This window comes from Cetorhinus maximus, chromosome 22 (assembly GCF_964194155.1).
Source record: "Cetorhinus maximus chromosome 22, sCetMax3.hap1.1, whole genome shotgun sequence".
In the NCBI taxonomy this organism is placed as follows: domain Eukaryota; kingdom Metazoa; phylum Chordata; class Chondrichthyes; order Lamniformes; family Cetorhinidae; genus Cetorhinus; species Cetorhinus maximus.
In genome coordinates this window covers 77,545,311-77,565,071 of record NC_135900.1, presented here as the reverse complement: position 1 = coordinate 77,565,071, position 19,761 = coordinate 77,545,311, and the positions used below count along the sequence as shown (strand labels likewise).

The window sequence follows — 19,761 nt, the reverse complement described above, 5'->3', positions numbered from 1 at the left end:
TAATCTAAAACACAGGGACACAGTCTCAGGATAAGGGCGATCATTTAGGACTGAGATGGGGAGAAATTTCTTCACTCAAAGGGTTGCAGAGTGAATCTTTGGAATTCTCTACCCCAGAGAGCTGTGGATGCTTCATTGTTGAATACATTTAAGGCTGGGATAGACAGAGATTTAGGGGTCTCAGGGAATTAAGGGATATTGTGAGCAGACAGGAAAATGGAGTTGAAGCTCAGGATCAGCCATGATCCAGTTGAATAGCGGAGCAGGCTTGATGGGCTGCTCGGTCTATTCCTTCTCCTATTTCTTACGTTATCAGTTAATTATTCAAGATAAAAGTCAAAAAGAACATAGACTTATACACAGAATAAGTATTTAAAAATTGGCTATCTAAAATCCTAAGATGCAATACAAAGTTGGTCTGTTTTCACACATGACAAGGCTCTGCTCAGTTTAAAACAAAAACAGAATTACCTGGAAAAACTCAGCAGGTCTGGCAGCATCGGCGGAGAAGAAAAGAGTTGACGTTTCGAGTCCTCATGATCCTTCAACAGAACAGTTCTGTTGAAGGGTCATGAGGACTCAAAACGTCAACTCTTTTCTTCTCCGCCGATGCTGCCAGACCTGCTGAGTTTTTCCAGGTAATTCTATTTTTATTTTGGATTTCCAGCATCCGCAGTTTTTTGTTTTTATCTCTGCTCAGTTTAATGCTGGCTTGGGGGCCAACAAATAAAACTTTATCAGAACCTTTGTCCTTTGTTTTAAGGCTCCCTTCATCAGTTTCTGAAATAATCAAGCCCAGTGATAAAAGCACAAAGTAATAAAACACAAGTCAAAAGATTAAATTGCTTAAGATTAGAAAAGGTCAATTTTCCAAGCTGATGTTAACAGCAGGAGCTTCACCTGCCAACCATGCATATCAGGAAATTATGGGCAGTATGACTGCAGTTCCCAGATTTGCACAGCAAGACAATGAGGCATTCCACCAGAAATGGAAAATTACCCTCTAAAAATGTTTATTTGCATCGTGGACATAATAAGAAGTCAAGTAGCTTCTAAAATATATCACTATGTTTACAGAAGAGTGTTTCAGTTGTTCATCATTGACATAATCAAAAAAGTCACAAAGCTTCCAAAATATACCATCATATAGCTAAAATGGAGTGTTTCAGTTGTTTTAAGAACATTAGATTAATTCTGCTGTTCAAGTCTACAAATAGAGAAGCCACAAATCTTCAAAATGCATGACCAGGATGTCTCACTTGAAGTACAGGTTTAAACCGCTCCTTTGAATGGATACGCCTTGTGCTTAATACACCTAAAAATATCAAGAGAATAAAGTTAGAGATAGGTCTAATAATTCAAGAGAAAAGAATAAAATTGACTCATGCCAAGGGGATTTTGCTTGCAATGGTGAATGAACATTACACTTGAACTTGCTCCAAGACTTTCAATGGGCTTTTGTGTCAGGAGTTCCAGTCTGCCAACCATCCAAAAAGCACAGTGTCTCCTCAGGGCATCTGGGACTTGTGGGAACATGGTAAGAAAATGGATCTCTTTACCCAATTGTATTGAAGAATCTTTAAGGACCAGCGGGGAGATTGAACCAGGAAGTCGCAGTTAGAATATTAAATTCAAAAACAAATCAGATACAGAAAATGAAATTAAGGCAGAAAGGTGGGATTAAGAGAGAAAGGGAAGAGATGAAAAAAAAAATATTATATATATATATATATATATCAGCTAAGTATAGCCACTTTACATATTCAATGTATCTGAACAGTTAAGCCTCCTGGCAAGAAGCTGTAATCGTGCAGTCACTGGAGTAGCAGGACATTTCAAATAACAACTTCCTTATTTCCACATTTACCTAGAAGTTGTTGTTGGATTTCCCACAGCCAAAACTAAGTGCCATTAATTTCACCATTTCACCAAATAATTTTTCCAACAGCTGCAACTTCCCCTCCACGATTTAGTGGATACATTTATATGCCTTCTCCATCCTACAACGGTGCTGACTGAGCATTACACACATGTTGGTGCCAGGCATATCTTTTGTATGCTTAGTTTTATAACATCAACTACAGCAGCAATACAACTGACGTTAAAAATGGTCTTAGAAAACTGGAGCTGGTTTAGCGCACAGGGCAAGAGAACATTCTGTCATTCAATCAAATCATGGCTAATATTAATATGCACGTTAAGGGCTCAGAGCTGTGGGTAATATGCTAGCAAGGATAGACATTGGTTAAAGGGCAGGAAATAAGGAGTAGGGATAAACAGGGCATTCTGCACAAATAGGGTTGGGCAATGCTGGCCTAGCCAATGACGCCCATAACCCATGGGTGAACAAAATAAAAATTCTCAAGTTGGCAAGCTGTGATGAGTGGAGTGCCATAAAGATTAGTGCTGGGGCCTCAGCTATTTACAACCTACATTCATTTCTTTCATGGGTGTGGGCATCACTGGAAAGGCCAGCATTTGGTTCCCATTCCTCATTGCCTTTGAAAAGGTAGTGGCAAGCCACCTTCTTGAACTGTTGCCACCCATCTGCAATGGCTCGCTCTATTCCAGCTCTAGTGATATGATAGTTCCAGTTGCATCTTTCCTGTGCCCCTATAGTATGTTCATCAGTGGGGTCATCAGCCAGTCTTCGGGTCCTAGGAGTCAACTGCTGAAGCTAGCTATGAAGAGAACAGCTGGGCAGTTGAGATTACCAAAGGGTGAGTGTATCATGGCAGCTCCCTGAATATTTGACACACACTTGAATGATCCTCTTGTGTTGGTAACATACTAAATACACACTAAAGGTGTGGAATCTCTTCTGATTGACTGTTCAACTGGCTGTTCAGATAGCAGCCCGATTGCCACATTAGGTGCGATTTACAATGCCAGGGACACAATAGAGATAAAGCCAACAGCCCTCAGGCTCCGAATGGCCGCATCTTTCTCATAGTTAATATTGTCGAAAAGCCATGTAAACAAAATACCCATAACCCGGTTGATACAAATTGCGAAATTCTATATATTTCAGCAGGTGAGCCCTGGAATGTAGAATCATAGAAAGTTTATGACACAGAAAGAGTCCCATTGTGCCTGGATACAAAAAAAAATTTCAGGCTATGGTCACCTTGATAGCCATGGGCAATTGGTGGCCACCTGCTCCTATTGACCATGGGTCTTCTACCAGGAGGGTGTAGAAGTCTGTAACTACCTGCCGTGTGTTGGAGCCACTGCTGCTCAGAGATCGGGAAAGCTGATCCTTCACCCATAAACCCTGTGCGGAAGGTATTGCTTCCTTCGACATGCAACCCTTTGTCCGTCCAGCTTCAAGTGGCTGTGGAGAATGTTGTAGCTACTCTTGAGTTGCTGTCCTTTTCCCTGCGGCTTCTGAGCTGGAGGATGCTGTACCACCTCCTTAACGATCCAAGAAACTGCAGAATATATGGACCCCAAGCACAGGGAAAACCTCACAGACGATAAGGTGGCTTGCCACACAGGTTTCAAAAGCACTTGAAATAATTGGCACAAAGTTGCTGGCTCCGCACAAATTCATTAAGTTTAGGCTGAAGGATGTGCTCTTGTCAGTGCAAGTCTTTCCAGGTGACTGAGATCAGGCTTGCCAGTTTCACCCTTTATATTGCACACATCAGGTCAGTTTCAGTCATTAATGACTTCTCACTGGGCAGAATTTTGCCCTTCGCGGGCAGAATCGACGAGGGTGGTCAGGAAGCCAACCGCCGCCCATGATCAAGGCCGGAAGGCGATTTCACTCTGGCGCCCAGCGTGAAACACAAGCGGCAGCGCTCGGCGCTGCATGTGAGAGCAGGGGGGCTGGAGGGAGAGCGCAAACTTCAAGCATGCACCCGGGTTTGTGCTTGATAACCTCCCTGAGGCACAGAACTGCCTCAGCGAGATGAAGAGCTTTAAAAAAATAAAGAAGTGTGACTCTGCCACATGAGCAGGGACATGTTATTAAATAAAATTTTATTTTAATTAAAGTTTCAGATTAAAGATGAAATTTAATGAAGCCTGGGAAGAGTGTCCTGCAGTCAGTCATTGAAAATAAGAAGAGTGACATCACAAAACAGCACGAGAGAGTGGTGGAAGGATCAGAACCAATGCGAGTGCAGGGAAGCTTCAACAAGTGACGTCAGCACCAAGACGTCAGCATGAAGGCGAGAGCTGATTGCTGAGTAGTGTGGATGTGTTTCTCTCCAGTTTTTCTCGAGTTTAAAATAGATTAAGCTAAGGAAAGGTAAGAGTTCTAGTTTTTATTTAAAAGTACATAAAATGCCTTTTTTTAAAAAAACTGTATTTAACTTAAAGGGTTTTTTTTTCCAACTAGAGGCATGGCAGGGCAGCTCAGTCCCATGTTATGTACTGCCTGCAACATGTGGGAAGTCACAGACGCTTCTTGCACTCTGACTGACCACGTGTGCAGGAAGTGCCACCAGCTGCAGCTTCTTGAGCTCCAAATTTTGGAGCTTGAGCTGCAGCTGGAGGCACTGAGGTGCATCCGCGAGGCTGAGAGTTTCGTGGGTAGCATGTTTTTAGACACGGTCACCCCACAGCTTACAGAAGTGCAGACAGAGAGGGAATGGGTGGCCATCAGTCAGAAGAAAGGTGCATGGCAGGTAGTCAGGAAACCCCTAGGGTGCATCTTGTTCTGAGAACTGTTTTTCTGTGTTGGAAAATGGTGAGAGTGATGGTGCCTCTGGGGAGTGCAGCCACACTCATGGCATTGAGCATTGAGTGGCTCAGCTGCACGGGGCGGTGGTGGGGGGGCGGAAGGAAAAGAGAGGGGAAGAGCAATAGTGGTAGGGGACTCGATAGTAAGGGGAACAGACAGGCGTTTCTGCGGACATAGATGTGACTCCAGGGTGGCATGTTGCCTCCCTGGTGCCTGGGTCAAGAATGTCACTGAACGGCTGCAGGGCATTCTACAGGGGGAGGGCAAACAGACAGATCATGGTACATGTTGATACCAATGACGTAGATAGAAAGAGGAATGAGGTTCTGCAAGCAGAGTTTAGGGAGCTAGGAAGCAGATTAAAAAACAGGACCTCAAAAAGGTAGTAATCTCTGGATTACTTCCGGTGCCACGCGCTAGTGAGTATAGAAGTCGGAAGTCAGTTCAGATGAACGCGTGGCCCTAGAGATGGTGCAGGAGGGAGGGCTTTAGATTTCTGGGACATTGGGACCATTTCTGGAGGCGGTGGGACCTTTACAAGGCAGACAAGTTGCACCTGAGCCGGAATGGGATCAACATTTTGCAGGGAGGTTTGCTGGTGCTGTGGGGGAGGATTTAAACTAACCTGGCAGGGGGATAGGATACTGAGAGGAGGTTCCGCAGGGGGAGATGCACAGCCAAAATTAGAAGAGAGAGCAAGTGAGTCTGGAAGGCATTGAAATTCTAGGCCAGTTAAGGCATAAGGGAGTTTGGCAAGGTTGGATGGTATTTATTTTAATGCAAGGAGTCTGACAATTAAGGCAGATGAGTTGAGGGCACAAATTAACACATGGAAGTATGATGTCATTGCTGTCACAGAGATATGGTTGAGAAAGGGGCAGGATTGGCAGCTCAATATTCCAGGATATAGGGTCTTCAGGCGAGACAGGGAAGGAGGTAAAAGAGGAATTATCGCAATATTGATGAAGGAATCAATTACAGCAGTAAGGAGGGATGACATCTTAGAAGGCTCCTCAAATGAAGCCATATGGGTAGAACTGAAAAACAAAAAAGGAACAATCACATTGCTGGGAGTGTACTATAGGCCCCCAAACAGTCAGAGAGAAATAGAAGAGCAGATATGTAGGCAAATTTCAGAGAAGTGTCAAAATAATAGGGTAGTAATAGTGGGGGATTTCAACTTCCCCAACATTAACTGGGTTAGTCATAGTGTGATTGGTTTAGAGAGAGCGGAATTCTTAAAATGCATCCAGGAGAGCTTTTTAAGCCAGTACGTAGAAGGTCCTACAAGACGGGGGGCGGTCCTGGACTTAATTTTAGGGAATGAAGCCGGGCATGTGGAGAGGAATCAGTGGGGGTGCATTTTGCAGATAGTGATCATAACTCCGTTAGATTCAAGGTTGTTATGGAAAAGGACAAGGGTGGGCCAGAAATCAGAGTTCTAAATTGGGGGAAGGCCGATTTTAATAAGATCAGATATGATTTGGCCACAGTGGGCTGGGAGCAGCTACTTTTAGGTAAATCTGCGTCAGAGCAATGGGACTTATTCAAGAAGGAAATAGGGAGAGTACAGGGCCAACATATTCCAGTAAAGACAAAGGGTGGGAACAACAAATCCAGAGAACCCTGGGTGTCGGGTGATGTACAGAATTGGATAAAGAGAAAAAGGGAGGCTTATGGCAGATACCGAGAGCTCAAAATAGTGGAAGCCCTAGAAGAGTATAAAATGTGTAAGGGGAAAATTAAAAAGGAAAATAGGAGAGCAAAAAGGGGGCATGAACAAACATAGGCAGGTAAAATAAAGGAAAATCCAAAGTTATTTGACAAGTACATTAAGAGTAAGAGGATAACTAGGGAAAGAGTAGGGCCCATTAAGAACCATTGTGGTAATTTGTGTGTGGAGCCGGGAGACGTAGGTAGCGTTCTAAATGAATACTTTGTGTCGGTGTTCACAAGTGAAAGGGATGACGTGAGTATGCAAATCAGGCAGAGGACTGTGATATAATTAAAGAAATTAGCATAGAAAGGGAGAAGTTCTAAGTGGTCTGGCAGGTTTAAAAGTAGATAATTCTCCAGGCCTGGATGAAATATATTCCAGGCTGTTGTGTAAAGTAAGGGATGAGATAGCAGGGGGGCTGGCAATAATTTTCAATACCTCTCTGGCTGCAGGAGAGGTGCCAGAGGACTGGAGGATAGCCAATGTGGTACCGTTATTCAAGAAGGGATGATTGGATAAACCAGGGAACTACAGGCCAGTCAGTCTAACCTCAGTGGTGGAGAAACTATTGGAAGCAATTCTGAGGGACAGAATTAATCTACACTTGGAGAGGCAGGGATTAATCAAGGACAGTCAGCATGGTTTTGTTAAGGGGAGGTCATGTCTGACCAATTTGATTGAATTTTTCAAAGAGGTGACCAGGGCAATGCATTTGACATAGTCTACTTGGACTTCTGCAAGGCTTTTGATAAGTTCCCGCATGGGAGACTGATAACGAAGGTAAGAGCCCATGGGATCCAAGGAAATTTGCCCAAACTGGATCCAGAATTGGCTGAGTGGCAGGAAACAGAGGGTGATGGTCGAGGGGTGTTTTTGTGACTGGATGCCTCTGTCCAATGAGGCTCCACAGGGATCGGTGTTGGGTCCCTTGCCATTTGTGGTATATATAGGAGGGTTGAATGTAGGAGGGTTGATCAGTAAGTTCGTGGATGACACGAAAATTGGTGGGGCGGTAAATAGTGAGGAGGATAGCCTTAGATTACAGGAGGATATAGACGGGCTGGTCAAATGGGCTGAACAGTGGCAAATGGATTAGGGTAGACAGGAAGGAACTTTTCCCTTTGGTGGAGGGTTCAATATCCAAGGGGCATAGACTTAAGGTAAGGGGCAGGAGGTTTAGAGGGGATGGGAGGAAGAATTTTTTCACCCAGAGGGCGGTAGAGGCAGAAGCCCTCATAACATTTAATATTTGGATGTGCACTTGCGATGCCATGGCATACAAGGCTATGAGTCTAGTGCTGGAAAATGGGATTAGAATATTTAGGTACTTGTTTGACCGGCGCAGACTTGATGGGCTGAAGGGCTTTTTTCTGTGCTGTAGACCTCTATGACGCTATTTTTATTTGCTTTCGGAAACCTCACCCCGCCTGCACTAAAAAGTGCAAAAGCCACTTGGCCTTTTTGCCTGTCCGCCAACTGTAAGATTGGATGGGCAGCAAAACATTTCTTTCAATTACCTTGTTAATGGCCTTAGTAGACCTCTTAATTGTCGATGGGCATGCTACCGGCTCCAGCACGTGCCCGCCGACCGAAATATTGTGCGACTGCGCTTTGACGTCGGAATGCTCGCTGCCGAGGTAAAAATTTTGTCACTGTGTACTTGCCTTCTCTACTTCTCTAATCTGTCAGGTTGTAGACAAAGCATGTATCTCATGTGCTGCTGGGAAAATCCATGCATAAACTCACCACTAATTGCATACCATCAGATTCACAGAGATTCCCCATTGTACTTGCAATCTGCCCTGGGAAACGCAGAAGAGGGAACGATCACAATGCTTGAGCTGAGATACGGGCAAAGTTGGGCAACGTTATGAGGTGAGCTTCTTTTCCTCTAACACCATCCTTAACTTTCCTAGTAAGCCACAGATGGATCACTCCCGGAGTTTTTGTTAAACATTTTGAATCATTCTTTAAATTCTTTCCATTGCTTATTTATTGCTCTACCTTTCAGTCCATTTACCCAATCAGCTTTAGCTATCTCTCTCCTCATACCTGTGTAATTGACTTTGTTTAGGTTTAAGATTCTTGTTTTAGACTGGTGAATGTCAGTTTCAAACTTATCAATTGCATTCTGATCACTATCTTTTATTATGAAATTTCTGATTAAACCTACCTCAATACACAATTCAAGATCTAAAATAGTTTTCTTCCGAGCTGGTTTCACAATCAACTGTCCCTGAACCTTTCTCAAAAGCTTTCTACTAACTCAGCTTTCACTATGGTGCTATGGTCACTTTGCACCAATTTGATTTGTCCAGTCTATATGAAGATTCAAGTCCTGCGCAATTATCACATGGAGTTTGTAACAAACTCCAATTATTTCTTGCTTAATACTCTGTCCAATGGTATAACTACTTTTAGGAGGATTATAAACTACTCCGACCAGTGTTTTGTGATCTTTGTTATTCCTAATCTCCGCCCATACTGAACCTACGTCCTGATCTTCTGAGCCAAGATCCTTTTTTAAAAAAACTACTGTCCTAATATTATCCTTTATTATCAGGTCTACTTATTCTTTTTCATTCTGCCTGCCTTTTTGAAATTTGTATCTGAGAATATTTATTTCCCAGCTGTGGTCACCTCCCAGCCACTTCTTTGTCATGGCAATTAGGTCAAGCCCATTTGTGCCTCCAATTTGTCTAACTTGATGCAAATACTTTGTGCATTCAGATAAAGAAACTTTTTTTGGGCACTATTCTTTGCAGTATCTTATTTGCTTATGCAATACTACCACCATTAAACTCTCTCTGCCAGACTGCTCATCTTTGTCCAAATTGCTAAACTGTTCTATTGCCTCGACTTTTCTCATTAGATTTCTAAATTTCCTTTCCACTGACCCCTCTCTCCTCACTTTTTAGTTTAAAGCCCTATCCTGTCTTAGTTATACAATTTGCCTGAATGCTGATCTCAGCACGATTTGAATGGAGCATATCCCAATGGAACAGTTCCCTTTCTCCCCAGTGCCAGCTAGTGCCCCATGAATTAAGAACCCATCTTCCCATGTCATTCTTTGAGCCACTTGTTTAATTCTCCAATTCTTCTGACCCTATGCCAATTTGCACCTGGCTCAGGTAGCAATCCAGAGATTACTACCCCTAAGGCTCTGCTTATTCATTTAGAAGTTAATTCCTCAAACTCCCTCCATAGAATCTCATTCTAAGTTCTAATCCATGTCATTGGTTCCAATATGGATCGCAATAATTGGATTCTCCCGCATCCAGGTTCTTCTCCAGTCACATGATGTTCTGAGCCCTGTCGCCAGGCAGACAATGCAGCCTTCTGAACTCTGTTTCAGGGAACAGTATCTATTCTCCCAATTATACTGTACTGTCCTTGGCACCTCAACATTACTTTTCATTCTCCTTGCTTGAATGGCTGCCTACACAATGGTCAGTTAACACATCCACCCTCCACTCTTTGCTCTCATCCAGACAGGTAGCAAGTACCTTATTAGTTAAAGTCAAGGGCCAAGGCTTCTCCATTACTACATCCTAATGCCTATCCCTGCCTGACTCATGGTTACACCCTTCTATTCCGAATCATTGTCCAACTTTAACATTTTACTTAACCTAAAGGAGGTGACTTTTCTGGAACAAAGTGTCCAGGTAACTCTTCCCCCTCCCTGATGCCCTGCAACGTCTGCAGCTGAGACTCCAGCTCAACAACTCTGCTTTGCAGTTCCTCAAGCTACAAACAGACACGGTTGTCCAGGATCACAATGCTGTCCATAAACTTCCACATGCTGCAGTTATGACACACCACCTGTTTTGAGATGTCTACCTTATCTTATTTATTTGATTAGCTAATTAGTTAAAGCAATAGCAAGTCAAGTTTCCTAGCTGAGGGAAGAGGGAGGAACATTCATCAGCTACCGAAAGTTTTTACAAAAAGCATCTTCTACACCCTCTGCACCTCTAGCTTTATCACTATTTACGAAGCACTCAATTCTGCAATCATTGTGTTCCACATTGCATTGCAAAGATTGCATCAAAAATAATTAAATGAGAATATATAATTTGTTAATGGCAACTCACCAAAGCATTGGGCAGCATCGCCAGTTCCTGTTGAAGGAGAGGATAGACTCCATATCCTCATCACTCAACTTAAAATTAAAAACCTGCATAAAGCACAAACCTTTCTTTATAATGCGACACAAAGCTTGTGGAGATGTGGTAAAGTACCACACTACTACTATTATACAGGAGCACGCATAAAGAATCTTTTAATAAGTAGCCCGTTTAAAAAAATATTCAGATATACCAGTAAAGCTAGTGAGTAATGATGGCACCTTGGTCTTCAACATAGGGATCCCAAGATGGCCAGTTTTGTTTCCAAAGTTTTTTTTTCAACATCCCAAATTTTTCTCATCTTCAATGTAATTAGCTTTGGTACAGAATGAAGAAATTCAAAAGTACGAACAAGGAGCAGGAGTGAGCCTTTCGGCCCTTGAGCCTGCTCTACCATTTCATAAGATCATAGCTGATTTGCTTTTGGCCTCAACTTTATTTTCCAATCTAACTCCTTGTTTCCCTTGATAGATTCTTGCTTGACAAGGGAGTCAATCTTACTGAGCCTTAAAAATATGCAATGACCCTGTTTTTCTGGAGAAGAGAATTCCACAGACTAATGATCCTCAGAAAATATTTCTCCTTATCTCAGTCTTAAATGGGACACCCTAACTTTTTAAACTGTGTCCCTTGGTTCTAGCCTCTCCCATAGGAGAAACATCCAAGTCTCCTCAGAATCTTATGTTTCAATAAGATCAGCTCTCATTCTTCTAAATACCAATGGATACAGGTCCAGCCCGTCCAATCTTTCCCCATAATACAACCCCTTCATTCCAGTAATCAGTCACGTGAACCCTCTCTGTACTGCTTCAAATGCAATTATATCTGAAGGAGTGGGTGCTAATCCATCAAATCTCAGTCCCTCTGCCTCTAATATGTCTATGACCTTCCCTTTTTGCTCCACCTGACCCTCCCGACACCCCAACCTTTTAACAGTATAAAACTCATCTCATTCCTGCCCCTCTTCACTTCTGAACAGTTATATTGGACTCGAAACGTTAGCATCTGTGAAGAGCGATACAGAGTTATGAGACCTGAGTTTTTCTAGTGTTTTGTTTTTATTTCAGTCCCTCTGCACCCGCTATGCCATAGACTTTAGGATTTTAGATCTCCCCCACACTGAGGCTCACCTACCTCAAAGTTTTCCTGAATGCGTTTTTTGGTAACAGATTTTGGAATTACAATCAGACCTCTCTGAATCTGGAAACGGATCAAGACCTGAAACAAAAATTCCACAAAATTAGAACAAATGCACCACAAACTATAAAAATCTTTTAAAAAATATTCATTCATGGAGTGTGGGTGTCACTGGCTAGGCCAGCATTTATTGCCCATTTCTAATTGGCGTAGAGAAGGTGATGAACCGCTGCAGCCCATGTGGTGTAGGTACACCCACATTACAGTTAGGGAGGGAGTTCCAGGATTTTGACCCAGCGACAGTGAAGGAACGGCGATATATTTCCAAGTCAAGATGGTGAGTGACTTGGAGGGGAACTTCCAGCTGGTGGTGTTCCCATGTGTCTGCTACCCTTTTAGGTGGTAACGGTCATGGGTTTGGAAGGTGCTGTCTAAGGAGCCTTGGTGAGTTCCTGCAGTGCTTCTTGTAGATGGTACACATTGTTACCATTGTGTGTCAGTGGTGGATGGAGTGAATGATTGTGAATGTGGTGTCAGTCAAGCGGGCTGCTTTGTCTTGGATGGTGTCAAGCTTCTCAAGTGTTGTTGGATCTGCACTCATCCAGGCAAGTGGAGAATTTTCTATCACACTTCTGATCGGTGCCTTGTCGATGGTGGACAGGCTTTGGGGAGTTAGGGGGTGAGTTACATGCCAAAGGATTCCTAGCCTCTGACCTGCTTTTGTAGCTACAGTATTCATAAGGCTAGTCCAGTTTGGTTTCTAGTCAATTGTAACCCCCAGGATGTTGATAGTGGGTGATTCAGCGATGGTAATGCCATTGAACATGAAGGGGCGATGGTTAATTCTCTCTTGCTCGGGATGGTTATTGCCCAGCACTCATGGCGCAAATGCTACTTGCCACTTCTCAGCCCAAGCCTGGATATTGTCCACATCTTGCTGCATTTGGACATGGACTGCTTCAGTATCGGAGTCGTTGTGAATGGTGATGAACATTATGCAATCACCAGCAAACATCCCTACTTCTGACCTAACAATGGAAGGAAGGTCATTGATGAAGCAGCTGAAGATGGTTGGGCTGAGGACATGACCCTGAGGAACTCCTTCAGTGATGTCCTGGAGCTGAGATGACTGACCTCCAACAACCACAACCATCTTCCTTTGTGCTAGGTATGACTCCAACCAGTAGAGAGTCCCCGCCCATCCCCCCGATTCCCACTAACTCCAGTTTTGCTCGGGCTCCTCGATGCCACACTTGGTCAAATGTGGCCTTGACATCAAGTCACTCTCGCCTCACCTCAATTGGCAATGGTTTAATGGTCATTATCTGATTTTTAATTCTATTCTATTGATTTTTACTGAATTCAAATTTCACCATCTGCCATGGTGGGATTCAAACCCCAAAGCATTACCTTGGGTCTCTGGATTACTAGTCCAGTGACAATGCCACTATGCCACTACCTCCCCCAATAAACCAATCAGAAAGTAGCATTATAAATCACAGAAAATGCATTACAAGCACATGAAACATTGATTCATTTTCTTACGGTAAAGTTAATAGTAATTACATTACATAATGTCAAACTCAAGAGCATAGACTGAAACTATTGAATTGTACTCAAACCAGATGCCACACTGCTGCAGATTTAATAAATGAGCCCGTACTTGTGCTGTTGTTTTTTTATGGTTACAAGCTATTTTCTTGAGCTTCGGATCATCAAGGAGATTTGGCTCGCCTGCTTTCGCCCTAGAACAATGAAAGGAAACAGAATTACTCAAATTTGCATTGTCCAGAAATTAAAACCTAATAGCATGATTACCAATTGTTAATCCAGGTTAGACACAACCCTCGGTTGATAACGAGCAACCTGTGAGTAGACCTTCATTACCGCTGCTCCAAAAATAACACTAAGAGTTGTACATCCAAATGGCTTATAAAGAGGCACCGCCTTCTGCAAAAAAGTACAACCTAGGCTGCAAATCTGTTGCATGGGTTTCTGCGACAGAACGTCCAAAACTGCACGGCTACAGGGAAAAGACAGGGGAGTGACAGTGGGTGAATTGTTCTTGCAGAGAGCCAGCACAAATATGATGGGCTGAAAGGCTTCAACCTGCACTGAAATGATTTTATCATTTGCATCTATAGCAGCATGTGGTTGGCACGGAGTGACCACAGAGTGGAGTGCACCATAAACAGTGTAAAAGTTGGGAATTTGCTGCAGAGAGCCTAGGAGATGCTTCTTTTTATCTCCAATATTTGTAGTGCTTCATGTAAGCTTGAGCAGACAAATATCATGACGCTGAGCTGGAAGCCATATAGTAAGAAAAATTTATAATTTCTTTAAAATGTTTAAGGAATTTGCAATTGTTTTTACAAGGGTTTATATACATAAAACAGTTAAGAAGGAGAGAAAGCTGAAGACAGGGTTAGAGCAAAGATTCTGGATTGGACAATTCCACAGTTATTCTTCAGTTTTGCCAGAGAGACAACCAGGCCATATAAGGAGGCTTATTAAAGGAGTCAGACAGAGGAGCCTCTGGGAATCTGTAATATCAAGGCTGTCATGAACATCTCAGGAGGTTCTGCAGGAGTGTGCCATTTGACTGATGACTCGCTCCAGGAAACTCGGATGGAGTGGAGCTACTGTTGCAGGTGACTTAGGGGACCAAATCCATCGAGTGAGAAAAGTAAGAGATCAGACATTCCGGAGGCCGATTTGGAAAGAGATTGAATGTGGTGCTACATTTGTGTAAGGAGTGATATGACTGCTTGGAATCTCTCGAGATAGCAGATACAACAAAGACTATTCCGCGTGTAATTTATAGTTTGTACTGACTGCAAATTCCCTGTTAATTTATGTTAAATTTACGTGGATACTGATTTGCGTTAAAATAAAAGTTACAAAAGTGGAATCTTGTTGCTAATTCCTTCATTGGGGTGGGGTCATACAGGAAATTTAGTTATTTTGGTTTACAGTTCCTCCATGAGGATCATAGCAAAATTTAACATTTTCCTCCAGTGTTTTGGTTCTTAGTGCAAGTTAGTATGTAGAAAAAAGTCACTTGGTAGCACAGAACTTGAGTATTGCTTGTAAAAAGGAGACATGTCAAAGCTTTTCGTCTTGCACTCATCAGGACACTTCGCAAGAATACCAATCTGAGGGAAGACAACAATTTATACTATATGTGAAGAGAGTGCTGACTGGCAAGTGGACTGATTGGTGGAGGCATTGTCATGAAGAGGCATTGCCATGGAGAATGCACCAGATGGTGACTGACAGTTAACTGTCAAGCATTGTTTGACATTTAAACCAGACAGTTTGACCCCGATTGGTCAAGGCATTGCCCCGAGGAATGAGTCAGCAAATGGCTCTCTCTTGTTTTGTTTAGCTGACACAGGCATAATTTATGTACATGTTCTTTCTGTTTGCGAAGAACAGGGCCCTGTATATTAATATGTGTAGCTTCCAGTACATGCAAATGTGCCACACTGCGAGTTCAACTGACAATCTTAAAGTGGTCGTCAACGTAATACTTAGCACAAAGGATTATTTAACAAATGTTGTCCAATTGCAGAATCATATCTAATGTAGGCCAGACATCCCAAAGACCTGGCGATCATATCAAACAGCATGTCCCAGCCACTGTTTTTAAACGGGCAAGGTACAGGCCGTACCCAACCATCCCATGCTCGTGAAACTCATAACAGTGTTCAACATTAGATAAGATTCTGCGACTGGACATTTGCTAAATACGAACATATGAAATAGGAGCAGAAGTAGGCTATTCCGCCCCTTGAGCCTGCTCCGCCATTCAATAAGATCATGGCTGATCTGTTTGCGTTGCGAGTTCCACATTCCTATCTACCCTTGATAATCTTTGATAACCTTTGATTCTCTCGCCTAACAAGAATCTACCTACCTCTGCTTTAAAAACTATGCCTTAAATAATCCTCAATATGCTAAGAATTACCCTGACAACCAACTTAAGATAGTTAAATTTCAAACAATGCTTGGCAGTTAACTATCAGTCACCATCACTGGCGCATTCTCCATGGCAATGCCTCTACCAATCAGCACTCTCTTCACATACAGTATAAATTGTTGTCTTCCCCCTATATTGGTATTCTTGAAGTGTCCTGAAGAGTTGAAGACGAAAGCCTGTTTCTTTTTTCAGCAATACTATGTGGAGAAAAAACAATAAACCATAAAGTAAATACAAGTAACATAGGCTAAGATAAGGCAGAGCAGATTGGGTCTCTGGACTGCAACATGTAGGAATTTGTGGACAACGATACTATACTGAACGAACGTCTGCAGTATTCTCCTCCAGTTAAACACTGGGACGAATGACTAAACCAATCCGATTGCAACCTTGGTGTCATTATTTGATCTCGAAGCGAACTTCTGATCTCTTATTTGTGCCATCACTAAGACCACCCATTTTCATCTTTAACATGACCCCTGTCTCAGTTCAACTGCTGCTGAAACCCCCTTTCATGCCTTTGTTACGTCTAGACTCAACTATTCCAATGCACTTTTGGCTGGTCTCTCACATTTTCCCCTGTATAAATTTCAGAGTGCTGATCCTTTTTCTGCTATTAACACCTTCTGTTATTTTACCTTTATGCCACTATCAGCACCTTTTTTATTCTTTACCCCTACCATCAACACTCCCTTTGTCTTGTGTCCATGACATCTCTCCTTAGCTGTCACCTATTCCTGACCTTCTATCTACTACCACCCCCTCTTAAACAGTATAAAATCCATCAAATTTCTACTCCTCTTTAGCTCTGAAGATGCTGTTTCTCACTCCACAGATGCTGCCAGATTTGCTGAATTTTTCCAGCATTTTGTTTTTTTTATTCCAAAATTCTGCTACCCACGTCTTAACTTGGACCAAGTCCCGTTCCCCTATCATCCTGTGCTTGCTGACCTACATTGATTCCAAATCAAGCAACATCTTAAAGTTTAAGCTTCTTATCCTTGTTTTCAAATCCCTCATGGCCTCGTCCCTCCCTATCTCTGCAATTTCTTCTGGCCCCACAACCCTCTGACATACATGCATTCCTCTAATTATGGCCACTTGGACACTACAAATTTCAATTGCTGTGCCATTGGTGGCTGAGCCTTCAGTTGCTTTGGCCCCAAGCCCTGGAATATCCTCTCTACACCTGTCTGCTTTCTACCTCTTTTAAGCCACTTAGGTTTTGGAGATCTGACTTAATATCTCCATATGTGGCTCAGTGTCATAATTTGTTTTATAATGTTCCCCTGAAGTGCCTTGGGACATTTCAGTAAAGCCACTATATGCATACAAGATGTTGCTGTAATATTGGGACGGGAAGAAACTGTACTAACAGGTTCCACCTGAATCTTACAAAATGGATAAATAGGGCAGTAACACGGGCTTTACACTAGTAAAGAGGGGAAAAGGAGAAAGACTCAAGTGCGTCAGGTAGTATTAATGTCAAAAACAAATGAAAGTGAAGAGAGTAGAGTAACAGTCAGAAATTGGGCTGCAGGCAGTACAGATAAAGGGGAAAATCACATGATTGAACTAGAGAAAAATAAGAAATATATGGAGTAAAATATTAGATCTGAAGGGCAGTTTAAGACACTTGACTTAAATAGGTGTTCTTTATACAAATGGTTAGAGTATAAATTGAATGAATTGCTGGCACAACTTCAACTTGGAAGGTATGACAGCATAACAAATTACTGAGAGACAGCTGCAAGGCAGTCAGGAGTTGGGGTTAAATATTCCAGGTTATGATGTCTTCAGGAAAAATAGGGAAAATAGTGGAGAGGGAGGCATAGCCTTAGTGGTAAAGGATAAAAATCACTTCAATGAAAGAAAGAGGATATAAAATCGAACTTAAGGACAGAAGTAGGTCATTTGGCCTGGTGAGCTTGCTCCACAATTCGATAAGACTATGGCTGATCTGGTTGTGGTCTCCCTCCTGTCTGCATCCCATAACCCTCGACTCCCTTGTCTAGCAAAAATCTATCTAACTCAGCTGTAAATAAATTTAAGGATGCAGCCTCCACTGCTTTCTGGGGAAGAGGATTACACAGAATAACAACCCCGAAAGAAACAAAATTCTCATCCCCATCTTAAAAGGGAGACCTCTTATTTTTAAACTGTGTCCGCTAGTTCTACTCTCTCCCGCAAGGAGAAACATCTTCTCAGCATTCACCCTGCTAAGTCCTCTCAGGATCTTCTATGTTTCAATAAGATCACCTCTCATTCTTCTAAACTCCAAAGGGTATATGCCCAACTTGTTCTTCATAAGATAAGCCCTTCATCTCAGGAATGACTCTAGTGAATCTTCTCTTTGGAACTGCTTCTAACTCAATTGCATCCTTTTTCAAAAAAGGAGACCAAAACTGTACCCAGTACTCCAGATGTGGTCTCACCAAGGCCCTGTACAGATGCAGTAAAACTTCTCTATTTTTATATTCCATTCCCCTTTCAATAAATGCCAACATTCCATTTGCTTTCCTAATCACTTGCTGTAAACTTGCATAATTATGAGTTTCATCTACCAGAACACCTAGATCCCTCTGTATCACTGAGTTCTGCAATCTCTCTCCATTTAAATAACATACTGGTTTTTTATTCTTCCTTCCAAAGTGGACAAGTTAACATTTTCCCACATTAAACTCCATCTGACAAATTTTTGCCCACTCACTTATCTATAATTGCTTTGCAGACTCTCTACCTCCTCTTGACAATTTACTTTCCTACCTATCTTGATGCCATCGGCAAACTTAGCTACCGTCCATTCTGCCCCTTCATCCAAGTCATTGATACAGATGGTAAATAGTTGAGGCTGCAGCACTGATGCCTGTGGCACTCCACTAGTTACAGCTTTTTAACCTGAAAATGATCCATTTATCCCTACTCTGCTTTATGTCAGCTAGCCAATCCTTTATCAATGCTTTTATTTTGTGCAGTAATCTTATGAAATGCCTTTTGGAAATCCAAATACACCACATTCCCCTTTATCCACCTTGCTTGTTACTTCCTCAAAAGAACTCTAATAAATTAAGCACAATTTCCCTTTCATAAAACCATGTTGATTCTGCCTGATCCTATTATGAATTTCTAGGTATCTTGCTATAACCTCCTTTATAATGGGTTCTAGCAATTTCCCCATGAAAGGTGTTAGGCTAACTGGCCTAAAAGCAGTTTCCTGCTTTTTATCTCCCTCCTTTATTGAATAAAGGTGTTACGTTTGCTATTTTCCAATCTACAGGGGCCTTTCCAGAATTTAAGGAATTTTATAATTTAAGGAGATTATAACTAATGCCTCTACTATCTCTGTAGCCACATCTTGTAAAACCCTAGGATGCAGGCCATTGGTGCCTGGGGACTTATCAGCCTTTAGCTTTAATAGTTTTCCTAGTACCTTTTCCCTAGCAGATTATTTTAAATTCTTCCCTCCCTTTCACCTCAAACTTCCCAAAAGTAGTTGAAAATCAAGTCTATTACAGTGAAGACAGTTAAAAATACCTGCTCAATGCTTCCATCATTTCCTTGGTTTCCATTATTAATTCCCCAGTCTCTCCCGAAGAACAAAACTCACTTTAATTACTTTTTTTAAAAAAATGCTTGTAGAAACTCTGACTATTTGATTTTATATTTCTAGCTAGTTTGGTCACATACTCAATTTCTCCCTCTTTATTATATATTCTTTAGCTCTGGTTCTTAAAATCTGTCCAATCTTCGGACCTACCATTACTAGAGCTGTAATAGAAGTTGTGTACAGTCCTCCTGGTAGCAGCTATCCAGTGATTGCATTTGTACAAATGCAGAGATTAGACAGTTTTACAGTTTAATACAGCGAGAGGAGAGCCAGGATTTTTACAGTTTAAAACAGTGAGATGGGAGCCAGGAATGGACCTGCATGAGAAGGGCAGCGGCACCAGGAGATAAAAACCGGCAGCAGAGAGCTCCTTCAACCTGTTTCTATCTGTCAGAGCCGAAGTGTGATGTCACAGGAAAATAGTTAGATGATTGGTGGGTACCTCTTCCATGTCTCTTTTGATTGGCCAAGTGGTTTAAATCAGGTGACGTTATTACAGCT

The 19,761-nt window shown here is 42.2% G+C and overlaps 1 protein-coding gene across 1 annotated transcript in view; it reads right to left on the bottom strand.

The window, feature by feature from the left end:
- Window positions 1-837: 837 nt before the first annotated feature.
- Window positions 838-19,761, bottom strand: part of akr1b1.2 (aldo-keto reductase family 1, member B1 (aldose reductase), tandem duplicate 2) — a 38,356-nt gene continuing 19,432 nt past the window's right edge. The window contains exons 6-9 of the mRNA XM_078568548.1: window positions 13,335-13,416; window positions 11,669-11,752; window positions 10,502-10,584; window positions 838-1,315 (exon numbers count right to left, since the gene is read on the bottom strand). Coding sequence (XP_078424674.1) covers window positions 1,273-1,315; window positions 10,502-10,584; window positions 11,669-11,752; window positions 13,335-13,416 — 292 coding nt within the window. The 3' untranslated portion in view covers window positions 838-1,272. The remainder of the gene's footprint in view (window positions 1,316-10,501; window positions 10,585-11,668; window positions 11,753-13,334; window positions 13,417-19,761) is intronic.